Here is a 16933-nt window from a genome sequence, read left to right on the forward strand (position 1 = left end):
AATTATTTGAGTCTGTTTTAATTTCTATCCATTTGTTATAAGCTGCCTGAGGGACATTTTCAATCAGAAGGATGGTATATAATTAAATGAATAAAAAAAATCCATAAAGCAAACCAGTATTCCAATCACTGAGTCAAAAACTAACTAACACATAGAACATCCAATCAAAAGGTCTTGAATTATGAGGAAATCTAGCTACTTTTATTCATTTATTTGTATGAAAGTTATATATGGGGCATCTCACTATTGAATCACTTATCAGGGGATCTCAACCCAAGATGCAAACATTAGACTTACCTGGTTGTTTCTGTCTTGGTTTAGGCAGATTTGTTACACAGGTGTGTGGACACATCAGTACATTACAGGGATGCAATGCTCCTTCAAGGAAGAGCTGCTTCGTTTCTGATAAGTGGATTCCACCAAGCGGAGTCTTTGGAAGTGTGTTTGCTGGAACCAAGGCTAGGCAATAAACTCCTACTTGATGAATACTGTCTATAGCCTAGAAAAATACATGTAAAAGAAGAAAATTACTATAAGGGTGGGAACTGGATTGAGTTGGTCTACTCACAAGCATGCAGGTATCTGATAAGCTATAGAAAGGAACTTTGAACTCCCTACTAAACATGGACTATGTTACACAATTATGTATTTATAATTTACTTAGCCATAAGTTGTGATTGCTTCAACTTCATCTTCATGCAACAGAAAAATTACTCCCCCCACTCCACCCCGGCCATTTTCACAGGGCCCAATGCTGTTAAAAGTTAGAAGTCTAAATTGTAGTTCAGTGTAGTAGGGGAACTACAATACCACCAAATCTAAATGTAAAGGTAGAAATAGGAAGTTAAATCATTAAAAGGGGCTTTTAAAACATCAAGAAGTTATATAATTCTTGACACACATCAACTTAGGAATGTTTTCACAAAAAGAAAATGAACTGAAATTAAAAACCAGACAAGTGCCAGTTTGGTGTATTGTTTAGGACACCAGTCTAGAAAGCAAAACATTGTGAGTTCAAGTCTCACCTTAGTCATAAAAGCTGTCTGGGTGATTTTGGGCCAATCATTTTCTCTCAGCCCAACCCACCTCACAGGGTTGTTTTGGAGAAAATAGGAGGAGGAAGGTTTGCTGCCTTGAGTTATTTGTAAAAATGATAAAGACGGGATACAAATTTTTCCTTCCTTGCTATGCAGATTTGTTGTACATTCCAAATCAAGACTAATTTTATCAATAAGGATTCAAGAGAAAAGAAATTGGTTTTAAAATCATAGATTTTGAGTGTGTAAGGAAGCAAAAGAAAGAGTGACATTATGTTCCTTTCTGTCTCAGAGCAACTTGATTTTAATATAGGCTAAATTCACAATCGTGAAACTGTATGTTAAGGTTATTATCAATCAGAGGTCTCAAAAATATTGGCCCTCACTAGTACCCTAGAAAAATAGGCTACATAAAACAAAAGTGGACAATTTGCAGCCTCCACGAGGCTTTTCACAATGAAAAATACTAGTTTTTACATCACTACTAAAAGCTGTTCATTCCTTCTCTTTCTGTTGTCTTGAACCAGCAAGAAGAAATATTGAAGGAAAGAATGGAGGCTGTCATTTACTCTGGTTCTTTTTGCTTTGGCTTCACCCATTAAGTTTCTCTCAACACAACACAACACAATTGAGGAAACGTGACCACTGAAGAGAAAAAGAGGTTCCTTTTCCCTTCTCTAAAACATTGCCAGAGGAGGGGCCGTAGATCACTTCACCCTAACAGTTATTTATTTAAGCACTAAGCATGAAGCTGCAGACTGGAAGGAATGCAATACTCATAAGGCAATGCCATTTCAGAATCAATGTACAGCCAATTAGTAAGCACTTGAAGATGAGTTGTCTATTATATAGTTCCTTCTCTTTATTATAAGTTATGTTTTTCCCACTCTGAGTTTCTTAAAAGCCTCTGCACACCAACATTGCTATAGCCATTATCAAAGACACAGCAGTCATCTGTTCAGAAAGCATAGGAAAGGTGTGAACTGACATAGTTTAATCCAAAATGAGAAGAAAAGTTACAGGAGAGATTAACCAAGATCATCTGGAACAGGAATAAAGATTACTTTTTCACCTACATATGTTTTGCTTCTACTGGAAAATGCAATGAATTTCTTATGCTTTTATATAACAGAGAGCTACCTTGGCACACTGTGTATTTCCATTTGACTTGATGATTATAGGTTTAGCAGCTGTACCTGTAGAACTCTGCTCATCCACTGAAAGCTGTCTTCTTCTGTAGAATCCGGCCTCTGCTCAGCCACAATGACTATTCGTTCATCATGAAGGACACTCACTGAAAATACTGCTATCCTGTAGGATGTGCAAACCAAGACATTTGCATTTGGATAAAAAGACTAAGAGCAGAGCACATCCCTTTCATGTTTTTTGTGTGACTCAGTTCTCATTAGTTATGCAACAGAGAAGATTAGAGCCCAAGTTCTTTATTTCCTCTAGAAGACATCTGCACTGAACACCTACAGAAGTTTAAAATAGAGCACTAACTGGAACAGCTATTATAAAAGCAAGCTCATGTTGGCTCTCCACACAGTAATGCACCATCATTGCAAACAGTATTTTACTCTATATACATTCAGAATAATATTTACTAAAGGAGGCAAAGAAAACAAGCATAACAAAGTCATCGCTGCCTATGTTTTTATTTAGAGCTTTGAATTTCCTAAAGAGGTTTGCCGGATATCAATTTTGACGCCAGATTAAAGTCTGTTCCCCAGATGTTTATAGAGGTTCTACTTCCAATTGATTTTCATCTATTTTTTTCTCTTAAATATTTCACTAGGGATTGTTTTATTTACATCACCTTAATTTGTCCTTAAGCAGCCCTGAAAATTATTTTAGATAACTTATATGGCTGTCCATGTTACAACTTTAGCAGCCTTAGGAAACAAAAAATGTTAAAACAACAAACAATAAGCAGAAAATGCATTAATAGCTACTGAGGGCAACAGTCACAAAAATAATGCACTCATTATTATGGCTTATGGCTCCCATTACCTTAGGTATTACCAGTAACTTACTGATAGGCTGCCATATTGTGAGAGGACAGGCTGCCTAGAAAATAGCCCACAGCTGTTTTGCAGCTGTACTGCCCCTTTAAGCCTTCTCCCAGAGTCTGCTATAAAAGCAGCGCGCGCAGAGAGCTGGGCGTATTGCTGTTTGAGTGGGGGAAGAGGTGGGTGGAATTTCATGTGCGGAAGAAACGCAGCCTGAAGTAGCCTAAAGAAGCTAGAAAGAGATATTATTTTCTAGTAGTAGGACTTATAAGGAATAGTTGGGGGAAAGTAACAGGAAATGTAAAAAGTGGGGAAGAACGTGTTAGTAGTGGGCAGTGAATACTAGCCTCTGAATGCTTGTTTGTACTACCTAGGGACTTGGGTTACCAGGTTTTGTATGCTTTGAAACTTTGACTCCATGACAAAGTAGCAGCAAAGGGTGGGATATTCAACAAGCAGAAAACCATACGAGTGAAGGCGGCTTAAGCTTCAGGAGTTAAACACTTCACGGAAAGAAAACAAACTTAGGCTGAAAGGGAGCTGAAAAAAAGGGAGGAATTAGGCTATCACTTAGCAGGAATTAGCCAGCTCCTGCCTGCAGAAACCAGACTTCATACAGAACCTACAACAAGCAGACATGGAAAAGGCAGCAAGATTCTACTACCACTTTAGTAGTAGTTAAAGCAGAAAGTAAGGAATAAGACTACCTTGGCTACTATCACAGAGATGTTGGCCTTAATTTAAAAAGGACATTAAAGGCTTTTTGGTAGAAATTAATGCATGTTGGCTAATTTATCTGGAATACGGTCACCTTATCTAAGGTTTCTCTGAGCAAGGGAAGCACTCTTTCAATATTCTGTTTTTTAAAAAAAAACCTGATGGGAAGAAATGAAAGCCTACCTTCCCCTGTAGACAAACTTCATGGGTTCCACTGCCAATGCTGTAGCTACAATGTCATCTGCATTGTGCCTCCTCCCACTGACAACCATCAGACCATCCATTTTACCAACCACAAAAACAAGTCCTCCAGGGCCAATGAACCCAAGAAGCCCAGTTCTTATAAAAGGATATTCGCTTATGGGGGCACCTGAAGTAGTCATAGGGAACACCTATGAGAAAGATAGAGAAATGAAGGTGGGAAGCTTCATTTTTATGATATTTGGATAGTTTAGATCCTTCTAGGAGCAGATATTAAAATTATTACACATGATACATAACCCTCTTCCTCTGACTTTGTAATTCTGTTTGCTTCTTGCTCTTTTTCAATTTAATTTATAATGCATGTGTGAATATACAAGCACATACAGCACATACGCACACACAAAAGGAAAACATTGTTTTGAGAAAATCTTCAACTGGAAATATTCTGCCAGTCAGAATCAAACAGCATTCTCCTTTATTCTAAGCTTTCTAAAGCTGAACTTCTGCTGAAGAAGACAATAATGGCCCAACTTAATAGAAGTGCAGCTTCACAAATGAATCATTGCTATGAATAAGTTAACAGTTTAGCAGCTTACCTCAAATGTATTTTTGGTCATTCCAGAAAGTCCATAGTAAGATGTACCTGTGGCAATAGCACATACACAGAGTTCACCAACTTCATCTGTTCGGCAGAGTTGAGGAACTCCATCTGGTTTGACAGCACACATTATGGCTATTGGTGGGAAGAAGAAAGAATAGCATTTTCCTAATGTTGGGTAATAAACATTGGCAATGCGACCAGTTCACAGGGTTATGTGAATAAAGTAGGAGGGGGCAAACTGCCTTGACTGCCAGAAGAATTAAAGGCAGGATAAATCTAACACAATGTTGAATTCAACATATGAGACCAAACCTGGATTAATATTGTCATGGATTCCTTGATTTTAAACTATCAATCACTAGATTGATCCAGATTCATAACCACAAAGCTCTAGAAAACTGATTCTAGAAATAGTACTCGAAATTAGGTGTGACTGGGAGGAAAACATTTATTTTATATAAAAAGTGGGGGGCTGGGTTTCTTGATTCCCCCACTCACCCTTTTCCCCTTAAATCTTTTCTCTCTCTGTGGGAAATGGCCTGGAAAACCATTGGTGGACAAGCCTAGGATCTTAACCACTAAGCCACTGCACTCTATTAAAAACACTAAAACCCATCCAAATTAAATATACATAGGAGCAAGGTACTTAGTTGGCAATATAGCTAAAAATAGGGCCCTTGGCACATTCAGAATCCCAGGTTTGGGAACATAGCCAGGTTTTTAGGGTCTTGCAAAAAGCTACCAAGGTTGGGGGCATTCCTATTTCCAAACTAAGAAAGTTCCATACAGCAAGCGGCAGCTGCAGAAAAAGCTTGTTTTCTGGTCCCTAACAACCAACATTCTATGTAAATATACATAGATGGAATCTGCATCATATGCTTTCTCTTTGAAGCAGTAGGATGGATAGAATCTCTTTTCAAAAAGGTAATCCCTTGGGTACCTTGAGAAGTATAGGGCTTTATAGCACCTTGAACTTCACTTGGAAACACTGATACTCAGTGCAGCTCAACATCTCTGCCAGAGATGTTGCAGAAATATGGTGCAGAGAAGATACAGAAGATTAAAAAAGTTAATTCCCACAGGAAAATTAACACTAAGGAATTAAATAAAATAATAAATGCAGTTCGTCCAACAGCTACACCTTTAAGAATAAGTAAAGATGGGGAAGAATAAACACATTCTTTAATCTTAAGAAGAGATGGCATAATCAAGAAAGTCTTCCAGAATCAAATTCCAGATTCCTGGTTATTCTTTCACCCTGTTAAATATACCTTGTTGTAACACTTCTCTTTCCAATCTTGGACATAAAAAAGAAAGTGACCATATATGACTCCTGATGGATTGCTAACTACAGTTAATCCCAAACAACACAAGATTAGGCATGGGAAAGCTGCCAACATGACAGAGCTGGAAGGAAAACAGAACAGAATGCTTTTATAGCTGGCTTTTTCCCAATGGGAACGAGGCATAGAATCTCAATCCTACAAAATTATGTAATGAATCTATATGAGATTTATGAAAAAAAAATTTGCTGCAAAAGTTTGAAGAAAACAAAACTGTCTTGTTATGGATAGAACATATTTAGGATAACATTCTAAAATGCACCTTAGGAAGTCATTACATTTATATACATGTTTAATGGAGGAAGAATAATTTTAACTGATAAGGATGGGATAAGCTAAACCACAAAATATATCAAAAAATGAATACTAGCTTTGAGGAAATAAAGCCTCTGTGAATACAACTTTCTTTAAGTCAGTGAAATCTTGGCAAATTTAAGATTTGTGGATTTTAATCTTGGAATTCGCCCATCCAGCATGCGTTAAAAGAAAAACAATGCAAATGTTATACATTTTTCTGAGTAAGCTTAAAAGACGCCTTACCTCCAGGCATCACCAAACCAACATCTTGCACTGTTAGAACAGAAAGCTTTTCTTCAGAATCCACTCTGATTACTCCATAAGTAAGCCCGTGCATGGATAATACTCCCCTTCCAGGCGGTTGGTTGCTATCATCTGTTGGTCTGAAAATGTATGGGAAATGTCAATGATGCCAGGATAGGAAGCAACTTTCACTTCATATATATGCTGTGCTTGAGAATGCCAAGCTTCAGTGACATCTATAGAAATATTTGTTCACTTCCTCAGATCTTGCAGGAAGGGCATGCTCTGGCTCCCTTTCATTAAATAATATTTTATTAGGCCCCAGAATTGTGCTTTTTGTATAGCAAAATTTTGTATAGCAAAATTCAACATGTCCTGTTGAACAGAATATTATGAGCCTTAATCTTGTTAGTCTTTTGTTATAAGACATGGCATTCCTCCATGCCCTTGATCCCTATGAGCTCTGGTGGTTAATTTTGTTTTATGAGTTGGTTGTATTTGTGGCATCATGGTTGTTGTTGACTTGTTATTGTTTTTAATCTCTATATACTGCCCAGAGTTATTTTTGGTATCAGCCATATAAATTGCTTAAACAAGTAACAAAGCTTGATATGTGTGATGATGCCTGTAGACAGGAATATCCCTTCTCAAATATTTTGAAATTTTTTACTGTCATGTCCTGTTCTGACCAAGACTTCCGAGACAGTCATTAAGCACACGCTTAGTTAAAACAACTCTTGTTTTATTTCAACGCTGGGAATAATGTCATTCCCAGCTTGTAATGAGTCCCAAACAGTCTCTCGAGATAAGCACCCACTTTTCTCTCCTTTGAAGTGCTGCCAGCAACAAAAGTGCCAAATGAACTATAAAAAACCAACCAAAGTACAAGAGCTTCAAGGATTGATCCGAACAGAACAAACGACTTTGCTTCACGCAAAGGTTTTCTTCACCTTTGCCTGTCCGTTATACCTTATGGGAGAGGCAATCACCTCCAAGCCTTATTCCCGAGTCGCCCCTTTTGTCTCAACTGCTTTTGCCTCCTAGCAGCTCTGCGCAAACACGCATTGGGAACAGGCTCTCCTGGTTTCTCTGCCTCGCTGCTGCCACACTCCAGAGGCTCCTGAGTCAGCACCCCACTCCCAGGTGATCCTGGCCCCATCTCTGCATCGGATGCAGGACCTTCGTCCAAGTCCTCTACAGACTCCTGGACTAGTTCCCGCTCTTCCCCACTGTCCGATTCTGCTGCCATCTGCACAGGCTGCTGGCGAACCATAGCGCTACCATGACTCATAAGCTGGAGAGAAGCTAGTCCTATGTAATGCAGTTGTCTAGATGTTGCAGATCGATGTATTCTACTTGTAAAAAAGCGAGCAGATATAAATGTAGTAAGAAGAGGTTGAACAATAAATGTGGGTACTTAGATACATACAATCCCCTTTCGGAAAAGCCTTGAGGGAGGCCTCTAAAGTTGCTATCAGCTTGCAATTTGAAAAGGGCTCCTAATTAAAAGTTGAATAAGAGAATACAGTAGGGAATAGACCCAAGGAATAATAGTTTACTTAAGTATTAAATATGCTCTTCTTCACTATTGTTGTGCTACCCTTTAACATACCCCTTATATCCTGTACCTGCTGGCTTTTAAAGGAGAACTTTTCCACAACCAGTCGGGCGTTGGCTGTGCAAACAGGCTTTGAGAATCAGGAGTTTTAATCTAAGTTCTTTGCATCAGAGTCTAGTCCTGAAATGATTTCTCCTATTTACTTGTGCAAAACTCAAGTTCAAAAACATACAGGAAAGAAATTCACTGTTTGCTTTTAATGATTCCACCACAATGTTTGCTTTTAATGATATCTCCAGAAAGACATTTTATGACAAAATCCATACCAAACATTGATGTTGGTATGTACCTCTATATCTTTGACAAGTTGACATATACAAAAACTCAGCTATATGTTTGATCTAAAATTGTAACAATGATTCTCAGTGATACTTGAAAAACTGGATGGTATCCACATTAATTAGAGAATGATAGGCTCCATATATTTTGATTAAAAGGTTCTAAAAAGCCTTTTGCTACTCCCCCAATATAATCCCAGTAAAAGGATCACGTGTGCTAGCTATGGATTGAATTGAATGTACATTAGGGAGTAACAAATGAGAGGCAGATAACTGGGTGGCAATGATTAATGGCATTCCCTTTACCTTGGAGGGCTGTTTCACCACTATATGGATAAATTTTTAACCCTCTACATGTACTTTGGTTGCTTATAAGATAATCTTAGAATGAGAACACCTGCCATATTAGGGATGGAAGAGATTTATTGTATTCTAGAAAGCTCTACACCTAATATTGATATAAGCAAGACGCAAGTACTAGGCACAAATGTAACCTCATTAGAGGAAGTAAATTTATGTTCAGCTTTCCCATGGGATACAGATTTGGACATTACAGTAATATATTTTTAGTAGGAATTGCCAAAGTTATTATAAAAATATCCTGAATGATGGAAAAGTCTAAGAACAGTGTATCTCAAGGGGTTGTAGAATTTTGGGGACTGAAGTGACACCTATTCAAGTTGATAAACATTGCTCCAGATTGCCATATAATATAGTTCCCAAATACTTCAAAAAAACAAAACAAACCCCCAAACAGAATATTATTGGATAATTAACTAACTAAAGCAAAGTTTAAAACTAATATAAAAAGACTTTGGCTTCATAGCTCAGTTGAATTTCAGTCAGGGAGACAAATTCTGACCAAAGACTTCAATTTAAGCAGTTATCTTTATTGCAGTAAATAGTATAACATCTGGAAAAAGTTTCATATCATATCATTAATAGCTGGTCATTCCATATTGAAGTTACCTTGAACTGAACAACATGTATCAACAGGAAATAATGTTATCATGACATGAACATCTGTTCTTTCTGCAAGGACTTCCATTTTTTTTATCTATGTTTTTCTTGTAACTTGCATACATTCATACAATGGATAGATGTCTGAATTTGTTTCCCAAAGTTGCAGTTTGGCCACTAAACCACACTGCTCTATTCTTTTGACTATTTCTCTTGACTCATAGAATATCACTCTAGAATCTTTTTTAAAATTTATTTTTTAATTTTAAATATAAGAATACAACACAGTACATCCAACTTAGCCTTGTTATACATATGTACATTTTACTTCAACATTTATTTATAATTTCCTTATTTGATATATTATTTACTAATTAATCTAATCATAACTACTAATGTTTTGACCTTATCTTCTTCTATATAACTATTGATAAAATTTATTCCATGTTTTATAGTATTTAGATTGTCCTTTGTCTTTTAATTCTAAAGTTAACCTATCAGATTCTACACATGCCATAATTTTTCTTATTATCTCTGTTTCTGGGGGTATGATTTTTGATGCCTTTTCAGGTAGCTTTTATACATGAGACTTGTAGGTATTTCTCCATTGCTATTTATTAATATTATTATATTGGAAATAAACTTAAATTACAATTAAAGAGCCAAAGAATAGGAGAATAGTCTCCAATAACTTAGAGCTGGATAGTAAGTTTAAGAAAAATCTGTCCATGACATTTTGAAACAAATCCAAGGATATTAGACTGACGCAATCTTGCAATAGCATTATTTCAACATTTTAAAAGTGGAACACTTTAAAGGTCAAAGCCGGAATACAGAAAATTGACACAATTATCTAAACACATTTGGTCCACTTTTTTGTGAGGATTTCATTCCAGGCACAGATAACAAAACCACGTATAGCAAGACCTAAAAAGTTTTCTCTGTCCAGTTGTGTCTTGATTCTAGGGGGTGGCACTCATCTCTTTCCATGGCCATGTGGCTGGTATTATATGCCAAGGTGCACCGATTCCTGCCATTTTACCACCAACTGTACTTGTATCTACAATTCTACTTCACCTTTTATTTTCCTGAACTAAGATTTTGGAAACACAGGAAAGGAGCTCATCCTGTCATGTGGTGCTTTGGATCTCAAATTACCAACATTTAGGTTGGCAAGCTAAACTCAGTGTCTAGAAAAATGTTTCACGCAGGTGAAATGTTTCACGCAAAATGCCCACCTGCCATAAAGTACACCAATATTCCAAAAGTTTTTGAACCCCCAAACAACAGACACCTGAAATTTTTCACTTTATAGGCAGTCCTTCTTAATGACCATTTGTTTTAGGGCCATTTAAACTTAACAGTAGCACTGAACAAATGTTTCCACTGACAAATAGGATAACAAATAGAGAGAGTATTTAATGCTCTTTTCTCCTCCTATAGTTATTCCTAGATTGTTCCCATTGAAACTTCATTTGCCTTCAGGATTTCACATTTATATTTGACTTCACAATACCTTCTAATAGCCACTGTGAGAGCCTCTGGTGAACTAGCACAAGGACAGATGACTTCTTGTCTTAGGCCTTTGCTTTGGAAGACATTTAGAAATGCATCACACGAAGAAATAGACCCTGGAGTTAAAAAGTACAGAGACAACAGTATCATTCCAAGTGCAATAATCAGAAATAAACAGAAATTCTAAATAGGAGGTTTCCAAAATGGAAATCTAGATGCCAACCAACTAAAACATCCACCGAGTGATTGCGAATAATTGACCTGTGGGTTGAAATCTATAGATGTTCCTAAAGCGAGTCTCTAATATACCAACCCTCACTTAAACTTCTTTTGTCCAGAGAAGAAGATTGAAATGCACTGAGCATACTTCTGCCCCTAAATGCAACTAGCTCTTAAGGCTAACTGAGTCAGTATTGTATAATCAAGTTCTTTATATACAATAGAATTAAACTATGTGTAGAACCAAGTATTATTCTGGAAATTACATTTCTATTGCAGGATACTACTTGTACTGGGTACATGAAAATCATTCCATTTTGTATAGAATTTCATAAAGGGCTTCCAAAAGAGTGTATTTATATTCCCTCTGCTTCTAATAATTGAATTTCAATTTTCATTTTGTATCATTTTGTAAGGTCAGATATGACACAGTACAAAACATACATATGATGTCCAACTAAAATCAACTACTTTCAACAACCCTTGAAATCCTGGTTCCTATATTGTTGCTGTTAGTTGCAAACTCATGTCCAACCCATCGCGACCCCATAGACCCCTATTCCAGGCCTTCCTGTCCTCTACCATCCTCCGGAGTCCATTTAAGCTCACGCCTACTGCTTCAGTGACTCCATCCAGCCACCTCATTCTCTCCTCATTTATATTTCCTATAAAATATACTGGTTTGGAGTTTTGCAGCCTTAGATTAAAAACCTAAAACTCATAATATTTTATATGAAGTAGTCAACATTGTCCATTATGAATAGAAGATCTGCCCAGAATTTTCTGTTGAAAATTTGAAGGATAGTAATAACAGAAAAGGTCCTATCAGTGCTGAAACCAAGATGTAGAACTATTTCCCTTGTTCTTTTATTACTTTTGGCACCAAGTCAAAATTGGGGTTTTGTTTAGATATCACTGGAGATTCAATCAATTTCAATTTAATTTTCTAACTTGTTTTTGGATCATGGTTTGAATCTACTATAAAAGTTATCAATATTTCTATAAGCTGCCTTGAATCTTACTTTGAGATATTTAAAATTGTAAAAATGTATAAACAAAAAGCAACAACTCAGGAAGCTGAACGAGAAACAGGTTGCTACTTGGAGCATGCATTCTTTACAATTGATGGAACCTACAAATATACTTCATGTTTTGTATGCCTGTATTTGACCGAGGAAAGAAATCACCCCTATTGATGCCTAGTTTCAGTTGATTTCCTGACAAATCTTCAGCTCTTTTCTACTTTCAAGGAGAAATTTGACACAAGTTTATATAACAGCTAGCCAAATTATATAGAACTATGCTGGTTTAGTTTATAGTACTGTGAAATATTGGATTTGCTTTAGGATATCACTAAAGAAATGAAACTTTGAAATATAATTTTTGGGTGGGTTCTAGAATAGAAATATTTTTAGACTCCAATTTAAAAGAGAAAGAACTATCAAGATATCTCAGGAAATGACACATTAAGATTACAGGCATACATCCTTGTTTAGTGGCTTCATTGACTATTGACATAGAATGTCCAACAGCAAAGCCAAATAGACTGTATTCTTTGTTCCATACTTATCACTTACATGGATTGGCGCCATCAGCCACTATCAACATTCTAAGAGAAGAGAGGTTGATATCACGTTGATCTCTGTGTGCTACTAATGCCCAGTGCATATCTCTGGATTTTACACAAGCTACTTTTGCTGAGAGATATACAAGAAACAAAAAAAAATGCCAATGAATTAAGACATAATCCCACAAAAGTATGCAATATACAATCAAAGATATTTAAGTTATAATTCCACTAGTAAACATCCATAATATATAAAGTATGACCAACTGGCAGACAAATTGGACTTCAATTTGGATTTTCAGTTTTTATGATCTTTCACAGATTGTGTGTGGAAAAAGGAGGGATGACTTCTATTTTGCCAGGTTAATACAATAATACCTACCTCCTACTCCCTCAAAGTAGATTGATGTAGCCATCACCCTTACCTTTGTACTGGCACACCTTCTGTATCCATGAAAGTGGGTTCACCTTCATTAAGGAATACGGGATGCTTATCACATGCATCATGTTCATAACACTCTGAAATTAAAGCAAGAAAAGAGAGGTATCAGCAGTGAAGAAACAATTATCAAGTGGGATACCTGGTTGACATAATCATGTCTTCAAGGCCAAAAAGAGGAGACCAGATTTATCTCCATGGGTAAGATGGTCCAGAAGGCAGGAGTCATGCCAGAAAAGGCTCTTTTAGAGTCCACCAACCAAAATTCCTTGGCAGCTAACACTTGTGTTTTCTTCTGGTCTGGGTTGCATTGGCTAATCTCAACCCTGCCTGGACCCACCTTCCAGTCATTGTCCTGGAAGCTTTCACTAACCTGGAGGGACAAGGATTTAATTGATAGATGGTTGAGGCCCCAAAGGATACCGTGGCTTATAGTATCAAAAGAGAAGTCAACATTCATGTTCTTCCAATGATGTCCCAGGTATATATTAGCAATCCGAGTGCAGAGGCCACTCCTGATGCAGAAAAGTCTGCCAGTGGTGCACAACCTGAAGCTGTGCAAAGGTTTTCTTAGCCACGGCTTCCACCTGATCCACCTGCTCTTTTGAGCAGGAGTTGCGAGTCCAAAAGAACTCCCAAGTTGTGAACTGGGTCCACTATGGCACTCAGAGTCATTTAGTCTTGCGAGGAGGGTTCAGCCAAAGCCTGTTGTCCCCCATCCAAGACTCCAGGCACTATGAAAGGACAGCAGCAAATTCACTAGCGATGGTCATACAAAGCTAGGTATCATTAGCACACTATATCATCAGAATTATGATGCGTGCTATTTTCTGTATCATCCATCTCATCCAACTTCATGCAGATGTTAAAAAGGAGTGGAGAGAGCCAACCCCTGTGGCATGCCACTGAAGAGCACTGGCGGACTGGATCTCTCATTCCCTATCAACACCGGGTTGGGGCTGGCCTTGGGTAAAGAGGCCAAACTGTGCGCCCAACCACAGGCCCTATAACCCTTTTTAAAACCCATAATTCCTCTATGAATAAGGGACTGACAGGAATGATGACTCAACTTTGACAGATGGCCCCAAAGGATACCATGGCTGATGGTATCAAAAGCCATTGAGAAGTCAAGGAGAACAAGGATGGATGTACACCGACATCCTGCCCTTGCCACAGATCATCCACAAGTGCAAACAATGCTGTTTCTGTCCCATAAGGGGACTTGAAACCTGCCTGGAAGGAATCCATTTCATCTAGGATCTTCTAAAATTTCAGAAGATTTTACCTTGTATATAGGTTGGAAAGAACATAGCTGGGGTCCAGAGATGGTCCCAGAATTCTCCTTAAAAGACTCTGGGAATGTGCCCTCCTGCAGTGAGAAGTGGGTCTCACTCCTGCCTGGACCCACCTTCCAGTCATTGTCCTGAAGCTTTCACTAACCCGGAGGGACAAGGTTCTAATTGATAGATGGTTGAGGCCCTAAAGGATACCGTGGCTTATAGTATCAAAAGCCACTGAGAAGTCAAGGAGAGTAAAAGAGATGTACACTGTCATCCTCAAATTACACCAGCTGAAGCTTCTAGATATCCCAGAGGATATCCCTGAGGATGCTGCCCAGCCCAAATTCGACAAATATCCTAAATGGCTTATATTATCAAAGTCCCGAGAAGTCACAAAGAAGCAAAAATCACATCCTGCCCTTGCCATAGATCATCCACAAGTGCAACCAATGCTACTTCTGTCCCACAGCTGGACCCAAGTCCATTTAATCCAGGATCAACTCAAATTCCCAAACATTCCATCTTCTACTCCATCACCCCTAAAATATATTTGGCAAACCAAGGTTTCCTTAAAACATCCTAGAAGATGCCCTGTCTTGCAGCATGAAATTTCTCTGTCTGAACTCGCCAGCTCCTTGGCATCCTGGAGGGTTTCGTCAACCATGGGGGACAAGCATTTTAGCATGCCACAAAGAAGCAGCTGTGGACTCAACTTCTCCTTCCCTATTAACACTCACGAACACTGATGTTCTTCCAATGATGTCCCAGGTATATATTAGCAATCCGAGTGCAGAGGCCACTCCTGATGTAGAAAAGTCTGCCAGTGGTGCACAACCTGAAGCTGTGCAAAGGTTTTCTTAGCCACGGCTTCCACTGATCCACCTGCTCGTTTGAGCAGGAGTTGCAGTCCAAAAGAACTCCCAAGTTGTGAACTGGGTCCACTATAGCACTCAGAGTCATTTAGTCTTGCGAGGAGGGTTCAGCCAAAGCCTGTTGTCCCCCATCCAAGACTCCAGGCACTATGAAAGGACAGCAGCAAATTCACTAGCGATGGTCATACAAAGCTAGGTATCATTAGCACACTATATCATCAGAATTATGATGCGTGCTATTTTCTGTATCATCCATCTCATCCAACTTCATGCAGATGTTAAAAAGGAGTGGAGAGAGCCAACTCCTGTGGCATGCCACTGAAGAGCACTGGCGGACTGGATCTCTCATTCCCTATCAACACCGGTTGGGGCTGGCCTTGGGTAAAGGGGCCAAACTGTGCCGCCCAACCACAGGCCCTATAACCCTTTTTAAAACCCATAATTCCTCTATGAATAAGGGGACTGACAGGAGTGATGACTCAACTTTGACAGATGGCCCCAAAGGATACCATGGCTGATGGTATCAAAAGCCATTGAGAAGTCAAGGAGAACAAGGATGGATGTACACCGACATCCTGCCCTTGCCACAGATCATCCACAAGTGCAAACAATGCTGTTTCTGTCCCATAAGGGGACTTGAAACCTGCCTGGAAGGAATCCATTTCATCTAGGATCTTCTAAAATTTCAGAAGATTTTACCTTGTATATAGGTTGGAAAGAACATAGCTGGGGTCCAGAGATGGTCCCAGAATTCTCCTTAAAAGACTCTGGGAATGTGCCCTCCTGCAGTGAGAAGTGGGTCTCACTCCTGCCTGGACCCACCTTCCAGTCATTGTCCTGGAAGCTTTCACTAACCCGGAGAGACAAGGTTCTAATTGATAGATGGTTGAGGCCCTAAAGGATACCGTGGCTTATAGTATCAAAAGCCACTGAGAAGTCAAGGAGAGTAAAAGAGATGTACACTGTCATCCTCAAATTACACCAGCTGAAGCTTCTAGATATCCCAGAGGATATCCCTGAGGATGCTGCCCAGCCCAAATTCGACAAATATCCTAAATGGCTTATAGTATCAAAGTCCCGAGAAGTCACAAAGAAGCAAAAATCACATCCTGCCTTTGCCATAGATCATCCACAAGTGCAACCAATGCTACTTCTGTCCCACAGCTGGACCCAAGTCCATTTAATCCAGGATCAACTCAAATTCCCAAACATTCCATCTTCTACTCCATCACCCCTAAAATATATTTGGCAAACCAAGGTTTCCTTAAAACATCCTAGAAGATGCCCTGTCTTGCAGCATGAAATTTCTCTGTCTGAACTCGCCAGCTCCTTGGCATCCTGGAGGGTTTAAGTCAACCATGGGGGACAAGCATTTTAGCATGCCACAAAGAAGCAGCTGTGGACTCAACTTCTCCTTCCCTATTAACACTCACGAACACTGATGTTCTTCCAATGATGTCCCAGGTATATATTAGCAATCCGAGTGCAGAGGCCACTCCTGATGCAGAAAAGTCTGCCAGTGGTGCACAATCTGAAGCTGTGCAAAGGTTTTCTTAGCCACGGCTTCCACCTGATCCACCTGCTCGTTTGAGCAGGAGTTGCGAGTCCAAAAGAACTCCCAAGTTGTGAACTGGGTCCACTATAGCACTCAGAGTCATTTAGTCTTGCGAGGAGGGTTCAGCCAAAGCCTGTTGTCCCCCATCCAAGACTCCAGGCACTATGAAAGGACAG

The 16933-nt window shown here is 38.8% G+C and overlaps 1 protein-coding gene across 1 annotated transcript in view; it reads right to left on the minus strand.

Moving 5' to 3' along the window:
- Positions 1 to 16933, minus strand: part of DIP2C (DIP2 acetate--CoA ligase C (putative)) — a 370495-nt gene that overhangs the window by 39972 nt on the left and 313590 nt on the right. Inside the window, exons 18-25 of the mRNA XM_087947300.1 lie at positions 13037 to 13130; positions 12622 to 12741; positions 10827 to 10941; positions 6455 to 6594; positions 4567 to 4703; positions 3950 to 4158; positions 2234 to 2348; positions 298 to 499 (exon numbers count right to left, since the gene is read on the minus strand). Of these exons, the coding sequence (XP_087803426.1) occupies positions 298 to 499; positions 2234 to 2348; positions 3950 to 4158; positions 4567 to 4703; positions 6455 to 6594; positions 10827 to 10941; positions 12622 to 12741; positions 13037 to 13130 (1132 nt within the window). The remainder of the gene's footprint in view (positions 1 to 297; positions 500 to 2233; positions 2349 to 3949; positions 4159 to 4566; positions 4704 to 6454; positions 6595 to 10826; positions 10942 to 12621; positions 12742 to 13036; positions 13131 to 16933) is intronic.

This window comes from Notechis scutatus, chromosome Z (genome assembly GCF_049901735.1).
Source record: "Notechis scutatus isolate UNSWTSFEM ecotype Mainland chromosome Z, rNotScu1.2, whole genome shotgun sequence".
In the NCBI taxonomy this organism is placed as follows: Eukaryota; Metazoa; Chordata; class Lepidosauria; order Squamata; family Elapidae; genus Notechis; species Notechis scutatus.